Source organism: Lacerta agilis, chromosome 14 (assembly GCF_009819535.1).
Source record: "Lacerta agilis isolate rLacAgi1 chromosome 14, rLacAgi1.pri, whole genome shotgun sequence".
Classification (NCBI taxonomy): domain Eukaryota; kingdom Metazoa; phylum Chordata; class Lepidosauria; order Squamata; family Lacertidae; genus Lacerta; species Lacerta agilis.
The window spans coordinates 24365112-24387589 of record NC_046325.1 but is presented as its reverse complement, the minus strand read 5'-3'; the positions used below and the strand labels follow the sequence as shown (position 1 = coordinate 24387589).

General features: G+C 41.9%; 1 protein-coding gene across 2 annotated transcripts; it reads right to left on the bottom strand.

Annotated features, from left to right (window-relative positions):
- Positions 1–1024: 1024 nt before the first annotated feature.
- On the bottom strand, positions 1025–17845 carry LOC117058062 (serum albumin-like). Of its 2 annotated transcripts, none has more exons than XM_033168977.1 (15): positions 17690–17845; positions 17110–17167; positions 14676–14811; positions 13397–13608; positions 12486–12618; positions 11284–11381; positions 10665–10794; positions 9895–10109; positions 8716–8848; positions 6929–7026; positions 6183–6321; positions 4956–5179; positions 3981–4113; positions 2184–2240; positions 1025–1205 (listed from the first exon to the last, which is right to left on the bottom strand). In XM_033168977.1, exons 1-14 carry the CDS (start codon positions 17772–17774, stop codon positions 2193–2195), a joined length of 1842 nt encoding a protein of 613 aa, XP_033024868.1. In that variant the 5' UTR covers positions 17775–17845; the 3' UTR covers positions 1025–1205; positions 2184–2192. The 2 variants fall into 2 exon arrangements, with proteins under 2 accessions (XP_033024868.1, XP_033024869.1); XM_033168978.1 differs by having other exon boundaries at positions 1025–1200.
- Between the last annotated feature and the right edge of the window lie 4633 nt (positions 17846–22478).

Genomic DNA, 22478 nt, shown 5'->3' with positions numbered 1-22478 from the left:
TTGCAGAGCCTTCATCCTCAAGTGCTAGCTGTTTCCATGGAGGGAGGGTTTTTTGTGTGTGTCACAAGGACATTATTCCTGAAATCTTATTGCATACAATCCATTCCTGCCTTCTTCATCTATAGCCTGACAAGAGGCAATGAGTAGAACTGACCTACTGTCAAGAACTGGTAGCACTCCAAAGAGTGTGGGGTGGAGGCAGGGACCAGGACAGGGACCCAGGAGAGGTGACAAGTGATTTGTGGGGGTTTCACACCACCTGCAAGGCAGAAGCCAGGAGAGGAGGGAGAATCAGGGCAGCCTCAGATGGAGGAAAGTGTGCCAGATGTAGCAGAAGAAGAGGCTGTTGAGCCAAGAGATGGGTCAGTAGACTCCCCACCTCCCCCCCCCCAATTCTGCTGTCTCCTAGAATCTGGAAGCGACTTCCATGCAGGAGAAATCTCAGGTTGCAGGAACACAACCCATCATTACAGGGTATGTAGGCTGGCAGTGGAGGATGGAGTCTCCCTGTTGCTGCAACTATTCCACAGGGCCTGGATCTGTGGACATCTGCCCTGAGGCTAGAAGTGTGTACGAGTGTGTATCCGGAGCACTGTGGAAGCTACTGTACATGCTTTTCTTGTCAATAAAGACTTAACTATCAGAGGTGTACCTTACTTGACTAGGAAGGGCAAGAACACCTAAATATTTTTTCCATTCATCCACACATGGTGAACATCTCAGATGGGAGTCAGGCTGCAAACATGTTTAAGGAACCTGGGACAAGATAATGGCAAAGGAACTGGCACATCCATGTTGGTGGGGGCTCTAGAATTGGTGGGTAAAGGTGAGAAGAAGGTAATGTGGCCTGCTGAATTGCTCTACACACACAACTGAAAAATGTCTTCTGGCAGCAATAGTGACAGAGTGCCCCCAAAGGTTCTACACCCACCCCACTCCCCCACACTAATAGAGCATCCATGCACAAAATCACAGCACATTTGTTTTAGCTCTGATTAAATGAATCACTGGACTGCAAAGGGGATGTATTTCTTTAAAGACTTTATTCATTCTCGACAGTACGACTGTCATGAGAGATGAAGATTATGGAAGAATCACATCCTCATTTCCTTTGAATTAGAAGGGTGACATTTAACAAGGAAGCAAGCATTCGAGGGCGCTTGAGCATATTTGGACTTTATCTCCAGGATTCTTCCATTGCTGAGCTAGAAGAAAATAAGAACCAATAAATGATTTGCGGCAGTAAGCAAGAACAAGTCCCAAGGCTAACCTGCAGAACATTTTAGAAAATAAAAGCTACCTCACTCAATTCATACAGTCCCATTATTAGTTACATAAAGATCTTCCGGTAAGACTGAGTTGATTTTCCCACTTGAGAACATTCCACTCATAACGAGGAAGATAAATTCCAGGAAGACTCAGATGTGAGTTAGGGGGGACCTTCTTCTACCATTCCAAGTCTGACTATCAAGTTGAAAATGTGGGTGCTGGGGCAGGGGGTTATTTGAGTTCAGATTGTGCACTTGATAATGTAAACAGTTAACTGCATGTAGGAACAATGTGTGTTTGCAACCATGTATTGCACCTGAATGCTCTATATTGCCACTGACAAACTTGGGCTTGCCACTGAATAATATGAAAAAATGCCAACGAGGTAACTGCTTTTAATAGAGACTATTAAAAGAGGAAATTTGGCTCATACGAAATAAAAACACCTGTTTTTTCTTCCATTGACACCCCTCATCCAACAAATTTGGGAAGCCTTTGAAGTAATCCAAAATCCTGACAATCTTGTTCATAGTGAAGCAACTGTGTGATGGATGCAACAGATCCTACAAACTTTGGTTCCCTTTCAGAACTTTGAAATAATAAAATCTTTTAATATTTCAACATCTACATTTCTCTGTATCTCCAAGGGGAGTGTATTATATGAATCTGGAAGGCATGCTTACTAAATGATTCAGATATACAGCCTTCTGTCATAGCAGAATTATGCATTACACTGAATACATGTACCAGTTGTGTCTACGCATATACAAATGTTCATATATTTGTGTGAAAGAGCGTACACTTCTTTGTGTAGCTTAGTTATTGTCTATACAGGTGCACAGACTATATACCTGTTGAATGATACAAGTGAATAACTACACTAGGGTATGCCCCTCTTTTCCACATCTGCTCACCTGAGATGTTTAGCTTTCTCCAAAAGCAGTTCGGGTCCTCTCAATCAGTTTGGGACCCTGGAAGAAAAAACACACAATTCCCTCAGATATTGTTAAGGAAAGTATTCCTCATAGTTCTTTCACTGGATGAATAGTTAATCATGCTAGTTTAACAGCCTCTCATAAATTATATGGAGAGTCAATTCTGCACAAGCAAGGAACATAAACTCTGTGTCATCACCCACAGTCTCACTTTAATTGTTCAGCAAAAGCACCAATTATAATTCCATATGTACAGAGCACCACATTCAAACAAAGAAACTTTTGTTGTTGTTGTTCTCTTGCTCACACCTTAACTTTGAGACCCAGTTCCTGGTTTCCTGGAAACTCATTGTTAGTTGTTTGCCTACTTGATTTGGACAAACTGAACTGTATTGAAGTGATTCAGGAAAATCTGGGCCTTGGTTGAGCCAGGCCCCAAATGGCTGCAATTTGAACTGTCCAAAGTGAACTGGGGCTGTCAGAGGGTGTAGTATCGGGCAGGAAGAAGGAGAAAGTATGAAAAGGAATGACCTAATAGACAGTTATATCTTTGTGGGAAAAGGTAGGAGTGGGTGGATGCCAGTCCTATCCTGCCTCTCCTTCTTCCTGTCAGACTCTCCTGTCCCTCAAAGCAGCACTCCACAGGGTCAGATCCTCCCACTTACCTGCTGTGCAGTATGGGTTGCTACTCCTTCACAAGTGGCTTCCCTTTCATGCAGGGAGACGACTCGTGAAACGGCAACAAATCTTTTGCTGTTCCTTCTCAAGCAGCCTCCTTGTGTGCAGGGAAGTCACTCAACAAGGTGCATCACCCCACAGGATTAAATCCAACTGGAGGGGGGGGAGAAGGAGATGCAGCTTCTCCTAGCTTCTCCTACCCCTTCCTTACTGTGGGAACAGATCCAGGGTGGGATAAGTGGTTCACAGAGCAGCACAGGGTGGATTAGCCCAATCTAGGGGTCGTAGATTGGGATCACAGGATGGGTCAGAAGTGTCTATGAACAGCCCTGTTGTCTACTGCTATGGTAGCTCTCAATTTTCTCTGTAGCAACCCAGTTCAATAGTAACCTACCATTTTGTAGCCAACGGTTAATGGTGGTGGTGGTGAGTGTGTGTGTGTGTCTTGAACACAACAGTATACAATCACATGCTTCCCATACACAAAAGCATCTGAAGCATCTGAGCTAGAATGTATTGCCCCATTCCCCATTTTGAGTATTCTGTTGTTTCATTCTGGACTTGATACTTCTGCACTCGGTCCTTTCTCTGCCTTGTATTCAGTGCAGTCCTAAGGACATCTACTCACAGTAGTCCTCAGGATTATCTTGATTTTGAATTAGTATACTCAGGGCTTTTTCTAACTGGAACTCACTGGAACCCAGTTCTGGCACCAGTGAGGTGGGCGCCATTGCCATTGAAAAAGAACAAGGGAGGTGGGAGGTGTTCAAGGTGAGTTCTGACACCTCTTATTCTGGAAAAATAGCACTGAGTATACTCAGCGAAAATTCAAGTCACATTTATTATCTCTCATCTAGTATCCCATGCCTTCTGCTCATGGTGTTGCTTCCAACAGGCAATCCCACTAGTTGCATCCCATTAATGAAGACATCTTCAGAGGTGTGTCTTCTCAGAGAGCTGCAGAAATGCCTGTTTGCCACACATCACTGACTAGGAGTTCAGGGCCACACATTCATATTCCACCACATGCCCACAGCCTTGTCACATTGCCAGTGAAAGAAAAAATTGCCATGGATACTTGTCTTTTTTAAAAAATACCTCTGTTGCAAAACATATATTAGGGTCAGCAGACTCGCAGCACTGTGTCGACATGCCTTGGAAATCTACAATCACGCTCGCTAGTTGTTCATCAGTGGTTGTGGGCTTGTGCTTTATCAAGTCAACAAGCTGCCTGCAATGACAACAAGGGTAAGTTGGAGGATGGAATCATTAGCCTCATGAAAAGTGATGAGAAAGTAGAAGCAGGCCAAGAATTTCCTTTCTTCAAAGCATCACTTCAAAATTGGGTCATTATAATCACTTTAGGTCACCACAAAGGATATTATGTGGGACACGGGTGGTGCTGTGGTCTAAACCACAGAGCCTAGGGCTTGCCGATCAGAAGGTTGGAGGTTCGAATCTTCGCAACGGGGTGAGTTCCCATTGTTTGGTCCCAGCTCCTGCCCATCTAGCAGTTCAAAAGCACATCAAAGTACAAGTAGATAAATAGGTACTGCTCCGGTGGGAAGTTAAACAGCATTTCTGTGCGCTGCTCTGGTTTGCCAGAAGTGGCTTAGTCATGCTGGCCACATGACCCGGAAACTGTCTGCGGACAAACGCCGGCTCCCTCGACCTATAGAGCGAGATGAGTGCGCAATCCCAGAGTCATCCGCAACTGGTCCTAACAGTCAGAGGTCCCCTTAGGTATATTATAGGGTTGGAAATGATGTTACAAGGCAGGAGACCATGCTTCCCCTCTGAAATGGAAGGTAAAAGGTCCTAGGGAACAGAGGGCCAGGAAAGGCAAAAACCCAGGAAATATTGAGGGAGGAGGTCTGAGAAGACAATAGGATAAATAAAGGAATGGGGGTTCAAATAGGAGAATTTTCTGAGAAGCCAAAGAGGGTGGCAGAGTGTAGGCAGCAAGGTACATTTGGTCAGAAGTTAAAGTGGTGAAGAAGGCTAAAGTCCATAAACACTAACTGATTTGAAATAACCAGCCAAATATTGGGCTGCATGCTTCTGGTTTCTTACTTTTGCTTCTTGCGCTTCTGAACCTCTGGCTCAGCTGTGCATAACTCTGCATTGAAGGTGAACAGGTCGGGAGCAAATGGTATAGGGACATATTCTGGATCTGGTCCTAAACCACTGAAACATTCCCGACGGAAAGTTAAGGAGTCACCACAGCATTTGCACACTTGTTTGTTGATGTGATGTTCTTCATGTCGCCGACATATCTCTCCAAGCACAAAGGAGACCTGGAAGAGTTTCAGAAAACAGTAACCAAAGGGGTCAAAAGGCTGAACAACACCCCTTTGAAGAAAGACTGCATTTTACTTTAGAAAAAAAGTCAAGCAAATTATCATTTGGGGAGGAGCAGTGATAATGCTAGCACTGTGGAGGGGGATATGTGAAGACTACCTGCAGGGCAGAGTTTCATCTGTATCCTGACCCTGAGCTGGGCATTCAACCTCTCCGAAAAGTCCATTGTCATGATGGAGATAGAAATTGCTCCTCCCAGTCATTAGCTTAATCATCAGATACGCATTCTCATTGTAATGCAATGCATGGCAAATGTGTCTAATTTTGTACTGCACACGTGTGAATGCTCTGTGTGTGTATCTTGCAAGTTTGTGAAAGGTGTTGCCTTGGGCCACAGCCACCATTGACATGAAGTCCACACCCAACCTGAAATGTTTGACATTGTACTATGCTTTTATATGTTCTGTATGCCACCCAGAACGGCTGGGGAAACCCAGCCAGATGGGTGGGGTATGAGTAATAAAATTATTATTACTATTATTATTATGTCACATGCAGATTAGATTTTTGCAACATGGTCCTTGTAGGAAGGGATGTTATGGGGAGCAGAGGGTCTCATAGTCCCTATCTATCCTAGATGGTCCATCCCTAGGAAGCAGGTGATGAGGGGCAGGCAAGGGGCACAGCTCTGTCTCTATGGCCTCTGACCTAACCTGTGCCCTTATACGCAGTGGACAATGCTATCCTGTTACCAGCAGGAGCCTGAAGCCATTGTGACTGGCATTCATAAATGGAATAAGAGGGATGTCATTTCGTACTTCACCAGAGGCCTTGCAATATCTTGGGCTGACCATGGCTGTTCAGCCCGATTCCAATAGCTTGCCATTTACATTTAAATCCCCAAACAGTTTGGGCACTTAATGGAATTCTGAGGTGATGAGTGGGAAGGAAAGGGGCAAGGACAGACAGAGAGGCAAATATGGAGAAGAAAACGCTCACATATTTTTCAGCACATGGCAGCTTGTGGGCTTCATCTTCGTTGCAGCATTTGGAAGCAGCTTTTGTTAGTCCCTTGGTGTACTCGTACAGTTCTTCAAATGTCAGCTCGGGTGCTCTCTTGGTGTAGCGCACAAGCATCCTGCAAAGAGATCTTAGTCAGAGGACATTTGGGATGCCAGGCTCATCTGAGGTGGGTTTGCAACAGTGCCATTTTTCTAGAAAAAGAGGTGCTGGAACTCACCATGAATGCCTCCTTCTTTTTCTGAGAATGGCAATGGCGCCCACCAGAGAGGTGCTGGAACTCAGTTCCAGGGAGTTCCGGCTTAAAAAAAAACCCTGCCTTGCAGTAATGAGGAAATTTCATTCTCTTCCACAAGTCTGAGAAGACAAGCTAGGCTTCTTTTAAGCACTATGGTGGGACTATGGGGAAAAGGAGTTTCATTTCAAGAGCTCTTCCCATCCCCACAAAGTCCTCTGTTTCTACCTAAGCAAACACACATATAGTTTTTACCCTGATTTTTTGTTACACAGCTAGTAGGTCATCATATTACTTAGCTGATGGTGAATTCCTGAGAGAGATATGAGCAACATCTAGAATTTTTATTCTTCAACAGATGAGGGGGCAATCATTGAAGTTGTTTTGTCTCAGAAAGGTTTTTTGCATCCTGAGCTCACTTGAACTGCTGAGCATCTTACCCCTTTTCACAAGCTGGAAATCTTAACACAATTAAAAAAAAAAAACATACTCATTTTGGAAGAGGTAGTCTCCTGCTGATGCATACAGAGCACAGGTTTTCTTCACCACTTCCATGGCGTCAGAAATGTGTTTTTTAAGCTCTGCTTCCTGAAAGAAAGGAGAATTTCTGATATATGTATATTTTTAAGAACAGAACTATGAGAAAAGATGTATGCAGCTTCAAGAGGAAGCTTGAACAGGCTCTGTAACATGCCTTTTATGCAAAAGAAGAAAAGAGCTTCATTGAAGGTAAACATAGATGAGGATTGACAAAGGCGTTTTTTAAAGCGTGTTCTCCTTCCTGGAGAGCACGTGTTGCGGTGGGGGCCAGCAAGTCACTCCTCTGTGTGATGGGCGGGTTAGGATAGATGGTCTCTTGTAATTGGGTCCAGGTTGTAGCTGGGGGGATTTTTATGTTGCAAATGGTTGATTGACAGCCCAGGGACGATATATTGTTCAGCACGCTGCTCGTTTTCCCTCTTCGCTGCGTGCATCGGATCTCCCTTCCTATTGCTAGGCCTCTGCGTTGACCTTGCTATGCCTGTCATGGGGTCGTCTGCTCTTGGGGCAGGGGCCTGGTAGGAATTTTTCCATTTGGCTGATTGGCAGGTGCCATCTGGTTTTCGCCTACTGCGTAGCAAATAGTCACAACTTGTAAGGTTGGTGGTTAGGCATTGGTTATTATTGGTTGGTGGAGGGGTCAGAATTGGCGGTGGCTGCCCCTCCAATGCTGCTGCTGCATGGGGAATTCCGTTAAAGGAATCCAGGGGCTCGCTGTGCTTTTGTCCGTATCCCCCGGTCGGGAGCCAGGGCCACGCAAGAGCCCCTGGGAGCATTTAGGGAGAGGTGAGGGGCAGACCCCCGGCTCCAATTCTCTCCCCAAAGGGTTTTCCCCTTACTGACAAATGTCAGTTCTGTCCCCAGCGGGACAGATAGTCTTAACCAATGCCTAAGCAACCACTCACGTAATTTGTATTTCAATAAAGTTGTGGCCAAATTAATGCCAAAAACCTTAAACTTAAATTCATGTCTGAAGTGTGTTTTATTTGAGGGGTGGTCTGGGGACCTCAACACGCAAAACATAAAAATGGCTAAACATTAAATTTCATAGTATCCTTTCCTACAGTATAAGAGGCAACACCAGAAAAATCCATTTTGAGGGAGCTAAAGGATGGGAATAGCCTATTATGAGGCGACAAAGAAAGTCATATTTATGGCAAAATATGTCTTTAAGTGCAAATTTTATCTTAACATTCACATTTCTAAACATCCTTTTTGTACATTTTTGGTACAGGATCAAACAATTCAGAGAAATGTGAAATCCACAGGATGATTACATTTAGTTCTATGCATTACTCTGAGAGGAGTGAATGATATCATTTTGCTTAAAAACATGCACCTTAGGAAATTTTCTTTCCGTTATCCGAACATAGGCAATGCCTGACACCAAAGGGTTGCTTTGCAAGAGTTGGTGTATATCTGCACTGAATTTTGGTGTTCTCAAGCACAGGCCTTTGAATATGAGGCTGTGTGAGATTGCTTAGCAACAGCATGCTCAAACCAACAGGAGCAAGCCACCCACAAAAGGGAACATGGAAGAAGAAGGGCCAAAACTTGAGGATTGAAAAGCACACCCTGAAGTTCCCAGGTCCAATTCTTTGTATCCTAGGTAGTCCTAGGAAAGATCCCTGCCTTGTAAGAGCTAGTTCTACCTGTCCTACAAAATGTTCACAACCTGTCTTCTGCATATCACAAAACAAGCAAATATCCTTTGTATGGAGATGAATGATAACCCACCCCATGGCCAAGGCACTCCACAGTATTCTCAAGAGGACAGCACTTGTCCAGCAAATCACCGTAGCCTTTGCCAAGTCTCACAAGCAACTCTGCGGATAACTCAGGGTGTCTCCTTGAATATTCATACACAAACCTGAAACATAGGAAATATCCTGTTAACAAAGTATGAAGATGAGGATGACAATGTTAACACCAACAGAAATAAACGTTTAAAGGGAATACATTTCAGCCTGGGGGCTACATTCCCTTCTCAGCAACCTTCAGTGGGTGGGAGGGAGGGGAGGGGAGGCACTGCCAGGGGAGTATAGGGCTAGAGTCAAAAATAATTGCAGCAATAAATGTGAATTGTACATTTGTACAGCATTATTTGAGTTACAGCATTATTTGAGTTAAAGGACATGTTCTGTACAGGCAAAAGTCCCCGAAGGAAGATGAGGCTAGTATGGGGTGTGGCCTGCATAGTTTGTTTGTTTTTGTTTGTTTGTTGTTGTTGTTATTCCCAGCCAGATAGCCCTAGCCAATCTGGTGCAGTATGGAGGCTGTGCTGGTCACATTTGGTCCCTGGTCTGAGGTTCCCATTTTTGGCTTAAAGTGTTCAAATAACTTCAAATATATCTCAGTAATGCTTCCAGCTTTCATGTTCATTGGATATGTACAGGTGTGTGTGTGTGTGTGTGTGTGTTTGAGAGAGAGACACAGACACAGACACACAGAGCGAGAGAGAGAGCGACTAATCCAAATCAAGGACAGAGGCTTTTTTTTTTTTTTTACACAACAGAGGAGATTTGGCAGATACTATCTGAGCTCTCCTCCCTCCCAGAAAACTCCTATGATCATACAGAAGTCCTAGTCTGTGCACTGCTCTCCCTGTGAAGTGAGCCATTTGAGTGGACAGGGTGGAGGAAGAATTTCTGTAAAGTACTTGCTTCTGTTGCAACTTAGCTTTCCTCTTCCCTGCCCCAGCCTGCTCCTTCTCTACTCTCTCTTTCATGCCTTCTCCCTCTTGTCTTCCCGCAACTTTGTTCCAGTCCTTGTTTGGGGAGATTTATTTGCTCAAATTGTTATATCAAACTGACTCCCCCCTCCCCACTCAGTCACACTTCAACACCCTGTTTGCTTGTTTATCTGAAACTCCCTGTAGGGTTGAATGAAAGATTATGTGGGATTTCTATGGCATACTTTGCCTTATGAAGATTATGGTTTTCAGCATAGTGTTGGCACACTTCTTTGTTATCAATGAACTCTCTGACAGTGGGAGATAGATCTGCAGGCTTGTCATCATTTTCTGAATGGGCTAGGCAATCTCCTTGTTCCAGCAGGCTCTTTTCACAGCAGTCGTGCACTTTAGAAGATATAGTGGCTTGATGTGAACAGATGTACTTTGACACGTCAGCCTGTAAGAAAGGAGGTTCAAAAGAATCTGGTCAATATTTATGGCAGTGATCTGGAAGACCCAGAGTAGCTTGGAAAGTTCATTGCTGTCGTCGTATCACTGTATTATTATGCAATATAACAATTATTATCCTGGATATTAATGCAAGTCACAAAAACCATAATTGAAATAAACTTATTTCAACTGAAATAAATTTATCACTTTTACATTGGCCTGACTGGGACCAAGGCGGAATGGGCACAGGAATGAAACTTGTCATTGCTTCTGGTCAGTAAACACAAAGATTCAAATGCAGTTCATTTTCTTACAGCCAATTCTTTCACAGCAGAGTTTATAAAGACAAAGACTACTTTTCTATTCCCACAGGCTTTGGGGAACCGACTGATATATGTACAGTTTTAACTTTATGAATGTTTAATTGTTGTTTTTAATTATTGATTCCCCCGCCCGCATGTTCTTTTCTGTTACTATTTTGTTACTACTACTTACTATTCTGTAAGCTGCTGTGAGTCCCAGTCAGGGAAAAAGGCACAATAAAAATAAATACAATACTTACCCTATCAAGCAAGCACTCCAGAGTATCGCCCTTGCAGCATTCTGTGTAGGCATGTACAATATCCCCAGAAAGCTTGAGAACTGTAGGAAAATCTGCCTTTGGAAACTTTTGACTGAGCTCAGCAACTTTCCTGAAAAGAAAATAAACAAAATGTTGTGATTGTGCCAAGAGAGATGCATGATATCTACAATTTAATTGTAGGATAAACATATTGTGCCCTGCAATCAAACATGGTGTGTGTGTGTGTGTGTGTTAGAAATGCTGCCTATCTGGGCTGTGTGCTTGTGTGTATTGCTTTCCATGGCTCCACACAAGCAGGTAAAAGCACCAAAATCGAGCATTGGGTACAAAAATTAGCATCCTGAGAATCCCCCGTATTCTTCCTTCCTTCCTTGTTGCTAGATAAAGTGCCATGTCCCAGGAACTTTTCTGATGCTCACATTGCTCTTTCCTAATGCTATAATACTATGAACATCTCAAAAGGATGCTATCTGAGAAACAAATGAATTTGGCACATGCTTTTGCAGGGATATATTTCAGTCTTGTTTTTGTCTTTCTCAGGAACACTTCACTCTGCCCCACCTCACCCCCTTCTTACCCCCGATGCAGCTAAACTTACAGAGCCCGCAGGGGCACATCTCCAAGCTTCCTGTGGACAGAACATATCTGCTTTTGTCGTGCAAAGTCTTTTCTCAGATACTTTGAGACTTCTGTTGCCTGTAGCAATAATAATAATAATAATAATAATAATAATAATAATAATAATAATAAACACTTTAACAACAATAATGATGAAGACAACAACAAAAATGGAAATCAGAAGGAAAATGTGTTTGACTCATTCCAAAAGTTAGGATAGGTGGAAATGCAAAGTATTATTTTTTTTAAGCGCCACAACAGCATCCATTGCAAGACTATTGGGCAAGTTAAAACACTTTTAAGTTTCATTGAATTCAATTGGATTCTATCTATCTATCTATCATCTATCTATCTATCTATCTATCATCTATCTATCTATCTATCTATCTATCTATCTATCTATCTATCTATCTATCTATCTATCTATCTCCTTCCCTTCTAGTGACATAATGAGCAACTAACATAGCTGGATAGGAATGGTAATTGGCAACTGCTTCTAGCACCAAATTATACTGGGCAGATTGGTACATAGTATTCAATGTTGTATAAGCTTATATTAGTATAAGGGCTGGAAGACTTAGTTTTGCCTGCCTGCACTGAATGACCAAGCACCAATTATGGCAAGAGAAGGGCAGGAAAGAGTGGGAGAGAGCATGGGAGAGAGTTTTGACTTGCATTGGGCTGGCTTAGAGGTTGGGCCATTTATATTGAGGGAGGGTGTACCAGTTAATCAGGGCCAATGCTTTCTTTTATCGCAAAAGGGATTTTTAATAAGTTTATTTAAAAATAAGTAAATTACAAGTTGCATCATGTTACTTAGCTTTCACAAAAACCAGGAAGTACCATAGGTTCTAACATTTTGCCTTCTGTTATTCCCCCCATACAGGGGAATGCCAAAGTCTGAGGAAGAATTATGGCAGGGACTGTGCTTCAGGGATAAAACACCTGCTTTATATGCAGAAGGCCTCGGGTTCCAATCCTTGGCATTTAGAAAGAAAATGTTCAGATAGGTGCAGGGAAGGGGAAAAAACAACCACAACAACTACTGTGTGAATCCCAGGAGCAGACAAGATTTGGTTACATTGACCAGTAGTCTGAGCAGGTAGGAAAAAATATCCTAAGAACCTAGCAGAGGTAAATTCCTTAACCATCAGCTACATTATTTGGATGATAACGGAATACCTTTTCTGCAAAGCAGGCATCTTTGTCAGCTTCCTTGCAGCAAGTTGTCAGTACCACCTTATATTTTGCAGCTCCTGCAAAGATGGTGGAGGTCTTTGAAAAAGGGTATCTTCTGGCAATTTCATAGACATACCTAGGATAAAAAGTTGTCTTTCAATAACATAAACTGCATTTTCTTGCATGAAAGAATGTGGTAGTGAGCACCTTTATAAATTAAGGTGATGATATAAAGCAGAGGGAGGGCAATCATTTATCCAAGACTACTAAGAAGAAGGAAAGACAAATAAATTCAACTTCCCGCAACAGAGCCCCGGGCTGCAACTGTGCACACAATTGGGCTACTTAAATCCAAGAGATTTCAATGCAGGAGATTTGTCAGTTTGTAGCATTCCATATCACTTCCTCCAATAACAAACTCAAGCAATCTATTCAGATGCCTATGAATCCCAAACAGAACCACTGAGAAGCATGGGCATGCCACCAAGATTTGCTGGCATCTATTAAAAATATATATATATGCCAGATATCCCACCACACACCAGCCTGGTAAGGACTGAGCATACTCAGCTGCTAATACTCAAGTGTTAGTTGGAAAAGAAAAGGAGGAAATGTGTGAGAATGGAATGGCAAATCCTGGATGAGAGTGTGTCTGGTCAGCAAGCTAGAATCCTGGCCAGGAGAAGGTGGGGATAAATTGCAGACTGGCTGGCTAGGACACTGATGAAGGAGCACTGCTGTTTGGAGGCAAGGTTATCTTTCATTTTTGACAGCTTGCATGAAGTAGCAGTCAGAATTTACAATTATCTGAAAGATGATTTGAAATAGAAACTTGTACATCTTATCTTCGTTTCGTTCCTCTCACAAAGGGCAACCAAATCCTCAAAGTTACAGCACTGAATCACTCTACTTACCTTCCCAGGGTTGCATCTGGATCTGCTTCAAATGCTTTGCAGCCCTCCTCTGGAGATGGTTTTTGAAAGGGAGGAATGAATCCTTGAGTTCCATTTTTATGGGCCAGAATACAGTCTTTTCTTTCTGGGTCAGCTTTAGCACAACAGTCAGAAAATCCATATTTCGCAATAATTTCTTGCTCATGACAAAATTCATCCAGAAAAACGGTACCCTGGTGGAGGGAAGCAAAGTGTTCTATTAATTGGTTGCAATTGCAGTTGCCTGTTTGCTTAGTCCACATAAACAAAACATGGTTTTTGTTGGGGGGGGGGAATCCATATAAACTCCTTAAATGTTAAATTGGCAGTTGTCTATAGAAGTAAGTTTCTATATTACACATGGTTTAAAGGACAGTTGCCAGACAGATCTATTGAAAAGTTAAGTTGGTTTATAAACCACTAGAATACTCATACCAAATTTATTGATAGACTCTTTGTTTGATAAAGTTATTTTTTTATGCATGAGCCCTTATTTTCCTGTTTGATCACTCTAGTTTTCAAAAGCCTGATTAGCTTCAAGTAGAAGTTGGACATATAGGGTCCTGGATCCCATGTTGTGGAATACTATTCCAGCAGAAATTTAGCAGGCATCCTCACTGCTAATCATCAGACATTCCTTGAAGATATTTTTGTGTTGGTAGGTCTATTCTGCTGAAACCTTTTAAAGATGAACTAGTCATCTTTTATGATTGTTCCAAATTGTTGTTATTGTACTTTGTACACTTTGTACAGGGAAACTTTGTTGTACACTGTCCTGACACGTGGTGGGGTCTACGGATATTTTCGATAACCTATGACTCAAAATGTTCCTGCCAGTGAACATGGAGAGGGAGATATTTTGAGCCAGGAGACAGAAGCTGAAAACAAAGGCTGTCCCTCCTTGGGGGTCTTTAAGCAGAGGTTGGATGGCCATCTGTCATCTCCTGCCTTCCTCCAATGTTTGCTGCACTGCCCCTACCAAAGCAGCTGACAACATTAAAATGATAGAAACCATAAAATAAAAGCATAAAATGTTAAAAACAATCTAAAAGCAAAATACTGTAACATGTATCTTACTAGATCCCTGAATATTTGACAGTAGACCTGGATATGTTCCAACAAGAAACGTAACCTGCTATTAAGACTAATAAGTTCCCCATTTTAGAGTGCTACATCTCTGCATAGATCAGTTACCAATATATTTGCTTTCTCTCTACAGTTTTATTTCTATGCTCTCTAAATTCAGCTCCCAAACACTTACCAAAGGCTTTGTACATTCTGGGTCTGATTTTTCATCAGCATTACATTTCTTTTTTAGTTCTTCAATATCGGTCTTTACTTTTTTCACCTCTTCATATTCCGCTTTTTGCAGGATTTGAGAGTACAAGACTAGGGCACTAGAAAATGAATACATGATTTATTTATTTTAAAACATGTTACATCTGTGTATAACGATATTCTACATGACTTCTAGGAGCAAGCACATTCTTTTGGGTGGTTAAAACCAAATGAGATAGTAAGGCGATTAAAAGAGATCTCTCACAACTGGGTAGATGGACATTAAAATGACATTTATACAATTCAATGTAAGCAAAGATTGCATTATATATATTGGGGCAAGAAATCCTAACTTCACATCTATGTGTATAGTGTCACAGTTTGTGTAACATACCAGGAATGGGAATGCATCCGAGCTCTGGTTTTCAAAATATACAATGAGAAGTAGTAGAGGGAGAATAGGGGCCCAGCAGTGGAGCTTCATGCTCCGGTACCGGGGGCAAGAAGCAGACGGGGGCGTGGCTGGCTGGCGCGCATCTGGGGGCGTGACACGGCACGCGTTCTGGGGGCGGGGCGCACAGCACGGGTGGGGAGGGCAGCCAAGATGGAACCCTGCCAGGATTGCACTGCCCAGGGTGCCCTACCCTTATGCCCCACCCTTCCTATGCCAGTGTAGGGGCCTCATGAGACAAAGGAACTAAGTCCTCCCAGATTCATTATATGAGTTTTAGCAGATTAATTGACTAGTAGTGCATACAGTAGCATTTAAATAAAAATGATTGTGATTCCTTTCAGATAACTTTAAACAGTTATGCCTTAGGAAGATATTGTTCTGGGCTGTTGAGAGGACTTTCTTTGCTGAAGTGTTCATAATGGTTGGAAAGCTGCCATTTTAAATTCCCCCCAACACCGCATAATGCACCACAGATTTTCTGAAATCTTAAAAAAAAAGAAGCTTCTCAGACACAGCCGATCAATGCAGGTGTGCTTATGAAAGACACCAACAATTGTGGGCTCAACAGAGATGGTAAGATATTGGCAGTTTCCCAAAGGTGCCTACTGGTGACACCGAGCCTGTCCTTAGGGTCATCAGAGACAATGGGGAGTGAGCTTTCTAAGACAGTTCTTACCCTCTGCGGGGTTTTTTTTTTTTTAATAGTAAGGCCCTATTTGATAAATAATTAGAATTGTTGAAAAATTAATTGAAGGGCAACCCGATTTATTTATCAAGTGATTTTAAATCAATTAATCTTTTTCATCAAATAAATATTGGATTATAATGTTTGCCGATGTGCCTAGCTTCATTTGATAATCTATCTATCTATCTATATAAATGTTCCCATTGTGTGCGCGGCGGACACCAATGTTCTCCGTAACCGCTGGATCAAAGTGCATCAAATTTAGGACACAGCATAGCATGACCATCAAGGAAGGATCTGGCATAATAAAAAATGTTTAAAAACCACATCTATCATGCCTAAAATATAGAATAAAGGCAAAAAAATGGCACACACATTACATGTCACCAGCAACAGAACTGAGGACTTTGAACAACAACCAATAGAAAGGCTCATCGCAGGGCAGCGTCACAGACTGTGCGCCGACCAAGAAACCTCCTTAACCTCAGTCCTCCGTTTTCCTGTGTGCAACCACCGGAGGAACCGACAGCAGGGACAGCCCCCATTAAGCTCCCTAGCCCCAGCCTCTGCACTCTTACCGCACTCAGAAAAGATCACCAAAAAAACAGTTAAGAGGAAGGCCTAAACTCTTCTTAGTAGTTTCAGCTCCAGGCAGGAAAAGGTTTTTACCATTCCTTATGGCGGGAGGGATGTAGGATGAGAAAGCTCAGCAACTATGCTTTGCTCCCTATCCTGTCTCCACACACAATCCTTTCTGCACTGCTGTATCGCTTTACAAATGAAACTCCAGTTATCAGAAGAGGAAAAAGCACCGCACACAAATGTATAAGGACCCTACCAGTTCCCCATCACCCCTCCTTGCATCGTTATGGTCCCTTCTGACCCCAGGCTCAATGCCAGAGCGGACTGTACCATGTATCAGTTTCCGGAGGGGGCGGAGATGTTACATCTAGGGCAAGGGTTTAATTCTATTAAAGGGGCTGGCACGCATTTAAGAGAGAGACCAGGGTTCGAATTTGAGACTAGGGTGGGGGAGAATGCTCTTTAAGGTCCCCAGTGCCCTCACTTAAAATGGCCGCCATGCTGTTTTTACATGAGTAGAATGTGTCCATTTATTAAAAATGCATCTCTGGGTTATTTGTGGGGCATAGGAATTAGTTCATTCCCCCCCAAAAAAATTTTTTTGTTACTGACAGTCTAGAATATTAAGCTAGTAGTAGTTCATAGCCTCTGTATCTGCTCAGGTAATTTGGAAAGAAATTTCCTGAAAAGACTTACATCCCTCGAAACTCATCATCTGTCACTTCAGTAGCTTGCGCTATGGTGTCCTGATGTCCTGTAAAGAAGGCAATAATCAAAATTTTACTCAGTGCTTCTAGTAGTACAAGCCTTTGAACGTATATTCAGACCAAAACACTATTGAGTTGGGTAGACTTTACTCAGTGGTAATTGGGTATAGAATTCCAGCCATATTGAGTTAAAAAGAGAATGCATGCACCCATCATGGCTCTGGGATGCATGAGCCTTGCCCAGTATCAACACTTCAGTATCAGAAATGAAGTAGCAGTGGACCCCTCCTTGGAGGGAGGAGACATTGACTGCTGGATCTTCCTTTCTTTGCACCCTCAAGAGTGGGAAGTCCAGCTGATACTATGGACCTTGGACCACAGGACTGCACTCATTGTGACTTCAATATGTATTAGCAATCCTTGTGTTTATTGTGCACTTGACTTACTTTTCTATCACTATTAAAAATGAGGTTCAACCTGCACATTAAAACAATCACAAAGGCAACATTAATCTTACCAACCAAAGCAAACTGGTTTATAGCATTATATGACATAAAATGACATATTACCTGCATGCCGGTACCTTCTGGGTAGGTGTTTTGACGCGGCCAAGCTTGCCAAGAAAAGAAAAGAAATGAATGTTACCCACTTCATGGTTCCAAATTGTTTAGGGGCTTTGATGATGCGAAAGGTAGAAAGAGCAAAGGGGCAGAGGAGCTTTTATACTTTATCGCATGGATGTTGGGTTAATGAGAACCCACCTCGCGGTCGTATACTTGGTTTGGACACAATAAATATCCCTGCTAATAATTACATTAATAAAATATTTACACATTATATTTGTTAAGGGGGTATCTTGTCACACAAAGTCTGCCAAAGTTATTCCTCCACCCCAGAATCAGCACAAATAGACATTGGCCTTATCGCACTTCAAAGAATTTAAGCAAACTGCCCTCTGGGTTACCCTATAACTCATATACCAACCTTTCCCCTCTCAATATGTCGTCCAAAGGTGAATTGAAATGATACAAAGTGGGCCTGTGGCTCTTTGTCAAGTTAAAGAGTGCATGTTCAGAGCTGTGGTCTCTGACGTTAATTTCCAAGGCTGCTGAAAGGTAAACATTTGATCTTTTGTAACAGAGTCTGAAAACTCAGTCTGGAGTCTTTTCCACCTATCCAGGGATATATGGAAAACTTTTCCAAATTTGATAATATGTTGCATCCAATTAAATTTTACATAGAGCAGAACAAGTAAAATATATGAACCTACATTAAAAGGTAAAGGAACCCCTGACCATTAGGTCCAGTCATGGATGACTCTGGGGTTGCGGTGCTCATCTCGCTTTATTGGCCGAGGGAGCAGGCGTACAGCTTCCGGGTCATGTGGCCAGCATGAAAAAGCCGCTTCTGGTGAACCAGAGCAGCGCACGGAAATGCTGTTTACCTTCCCGCCAGAGCGGTACCTATTTATCTACTTGCACTTTGATGTGCTTTCAAACTGGTAGGTTGGCAGGAGCAGGGACCGAACAGCAGGAGCTCACCCAGTCGCGGGGATTCAAACCGCTGACCTTCTGATCGGAAAGCCCTAGGCTCTGTGATTTAACACAAAGCGCCACCCGCGTCCCTGAACCTACACTAGTCATGTGTATTAAAATGAAATTTAAAAATAGAGAGCAATCCTATACATGAGAAGCTGGCATAAAGTTATGTTAAGCCAGGGTAAAGCATTTCTGAATCAAACTCTATTCTGGAACAGGGCTTTGGCTGACTGAGCTGGCCTAAGCATGGCAGAGAAACAATCCTTCAAATATTGTTTGTGTTAGAACGCCCTATTTGTTGGATTAATTTATGTGGGCTTGTCAGGTCAGATGTATGGGTTTAGGGTCCAGTCCCTCCGATTCTGCTCTACCATTTCCCCAGGATTCTCCCCTTTTTAGGGTTTATGCCAGCTTAAGATCTGCCAGGCTCAAGTTAATGGTCTGGGTCCTGACTGAACCAGATGAGGGAGATATGGTAGCAAATCTCCAGCTGAACTGTGAACCATATGGAGAGGAGGGTGATGTTGGTTTGTCAGGGTGCTCAGATAGGGTCGCCATACATCTAGGAAATCCTGTACATGTCCTCTTTTGGGAGGCCAACATATTCATCCGGGAGGGGGGGGATTATTACATTTTAAAGGAAATGCTTGGTGTGTTGCTTATTTATTTGGGTTTTTTTTGTTTTTTGTTTTTTTGGTTCAGGAGGTATTGCCAGGAGATCACCCAGAACAGCAAGGGGGAGCACAGATCATTCCATCTGGGAAGCTGATATGCTTGCACATTTGCAGGGACAGTCCATCCCATTTCACCGCGTGCTCCCTGCTCCCTTGTACTCCAAATTCTTGTGGTCCATTCACACTTCCACTTGTGTTGCACTCCATCTACATTTAAAAGAACTGTAGCAATGTTGGTGTTTATCATGCAAGTATTGTGTAACCAAAGATTTTAGCAACATAACTGTATCCATGTTTTTCTCTATTTGTAATTAAACAAATCATTTCAAGAGGGCATGTATGCTGCCCCGATTTCCTCTGATAAAAGGCAAGTTTAAAAATGCATTGAGAGGGAAACCTCCGCTGGGAGTGTAGCACAAATCCCCATTAACTATTCTGTATGGCATCAAATTCTAACCTGGAATTCTATAAAGTGGTCTGTTCCAATAATACTATTGCCAATAATTTGAGCACATCACCTAGTGTTATAAGAACAGAGATATCACACTTTGACTTCTGGTGTAATTCTTTCTGCATTGCCATATTCTCATCAGGTGATTTTATGTGAGTTTACCATGCCGCATTTCAAATCTACAATTTTAAAAGGTACTCAAAAAACATGAACACTGCTTCTCTCTCACTTCAATAATGAGTTCTTTTAGTCAATCCCCCCCCCCCCCCAGATATTTTTTATTTTCTAAAATGAGTGTCCCTAAAGATGAACAGTATTCCTCTGCAGCAGAGGTCTCCAGAGACATAGCATTTTCTCAGAAAAGAAGAAGATGATAAAGAGCCGCAAGAGGTAGTCAGAGAGTGCAGGCTGGAACATCTCGCTTTGTTGCTCATCAAATAGACAGACATTTTGTGTAGGAAATGAAAATATACCATAAGATCCATATACTGGGTTACTGATATACTGAGAGAGGAGGAATCTTGTTTGAAGGTACTAAAGTCTCTCTCTCTCTCTCTCTCTCTCTCTCTCTCTCTCGTGTGTGTGTGTGAAAAAGAGAGAAGAGTAGAGAGATTTCTAGAGGTATTACAAAATTATCACGTTGGGATCTTTTGCAAGTATTCTGTTGATTTTACAGCAAAGAAAACAGTGCCAATGGGAACATTTATAGAACTGTTTACATAATACAGAATAGAATCACTCTTAAGGGAGTTATATCTCATTATGTGAGGTCCCATTGCATGTTGTTGAAGCACAGAAATGCTTAAGTTTAATCTAGCATTTTGCAAAGAAAAGGATCTCATGTGACAGAGCTATAAATGTCCACTGGTTGTTATATTTGAGAGTCAGAAGGGACTAGATAGGTCAGTGGTTGGAGGCTGCTTTAAAATATGTGTTGTAATCATTATTGGTTTGCAAATAGCTACCATAAAAGATGGGTGAATCTGACAATTTCAGTTCCCACAGTTTCTCATTTTTCTTCAGTCTTAAATTCTGTTCTCCACATTTCCACAACAATTTGCACTTTTTACCAGAAATCCTGTAAAAAGTTATCATAATATACAGATTTTAATATGCAATTTTGTCTCATGTTCATTTTCGGAAAGCAATTTCCCCATATGTAATGCATTTTGGTATGCTGTTTTCAATTATATATGCATTTTAACACATATTTTATCTAAGAGCATACATTTTTGTGCACATTACTTGGATGGTAAGCTGCACTGCAAAATTCACTACAAATTTTGAAGGATGGATGTGTTTCAGATTGTGTATTATTTTGGAAACTGTCGATCATGCAAATTTGCCTTTAAATGTGAACTGAATTCAATTCCCTCTCATTCCTCACTGCTGTATCTTATAATTGCTTTGCACAAGAACTAGGTTCTTATAAGATCTCAAGACAGTTGCTATGCCTTATTTCTTTGTGCCTTGCAGAGCATTGCTCCCTCCTCCAACTTAATATGGTAGTTAGCCAGCAATCCCAAGGCAGCATGCTATAATGGGGTTTCACTGACTTCTGGAAACAAAATATGGATGACATATCGTCAGAAAGTTCAATCCACATTTCCTCAAAGTGAAGGTAAAGTCTGCCACGTGGGGTGGGGAGACAATTATACTGCCAATAAGTTTGTTTTGTGAAGTGTTCATTTTGGTCATGATTACGTTTGAAAAGAACAGCACTGTATGAATAGCATTTTGAACATTCTAGAGCCATTCTATCGTGGATTATATTTGTATATTTCCAAATTCAGTCCTTCCATGGTTGCCAGAAAAGGGTGACAACCTCTTGTTCACATGAATGCAGTGACATGATGATATCTCACCAGATATGTTAATTTATAACTATCTTATTTCTGCTTGTGGACTTCCTAGAGGCATTTGTTTAGTCACAGAGGGAAATGGGATGCTGGCCTAGATGGACCACTGATCAGCTGAGATTTTCTTAAGTTCTTACATAAGTCTCACAAATTGCAATTTACTGCCTCTGTTCCTGGAATAAGACTAAACAATAGTGCTTTTCAGTAAAATGTCTAAAAGCTACATTGGTTCCAGAAGCGGAGATGCTGAGCTGGAATATCTTTACCATGATATGTATCCACTGAAATTTGGTATCTATATCATAAAAAATGAAATGCCCTTTCTTTCATGAAATATTTGTATGTTGATGATGCACATCATAGCTAAGCTTTAGAATTAATTGCAATGCATCTCTCCTGTGATGCTAATGGGACTGGGTCAATTGTATGACCACAGGAATCACATAGGAAGATTATCTGGGCCATTCTTCCAATTTTGCATTAGACAGCTCTAGAAAGACATGATCTCTAACAGCATGTGGCCAATGGCTGTTTAACTTTCCCATCTCTCCATCACATAACAAACATTTATAATACTGAGCAACAGAATTTTTCATTCTCCACATGCTAAGTATCCAGGGGTGTTAATAAAGGTTATAAGGAGCTTCCATGAGTGCACCAAAAACAACTAATACACAGCGCAACTTACCTGGCGATTGTGGGAATCAGTTTGGAGTGGAAACCAAATGTAAACACACGGGGGGGGGGAGAGTTGTGAAACTGTCTTTCATTCAATTTTTTTTTCAATTATTGGCTTTTTCCGTTTTGTTTTGTTTTTAATCTTTTTTAGTTATTGG

Excerpts from the sequence above, each read along its gene's own strand:
- LOC117058062 (XM_033168977.1), bottom strand. The coding sequence starts at position 17,774 with ATGAAGTGGGTAACATTCATTTCTTTTCTTTTCTTGGCAAGCTTGGCC. Across the intron at positions 14,812-17,109 it reads GATGATGAGTTTCGAGGGAT|TGCCCTAGTCTTGTACTCTC; the intron begins GTAAGTCTTTTC and ends TTCATTTTCTAG. Across the intron at positions 11,382-12,485 it reads ATGCCTGCTTTGCAGAAAAG|GCAACAGAAGTCTCAAAGTA; the intron begins GTATTCCGTTAT and ends TTATTGCTACAG.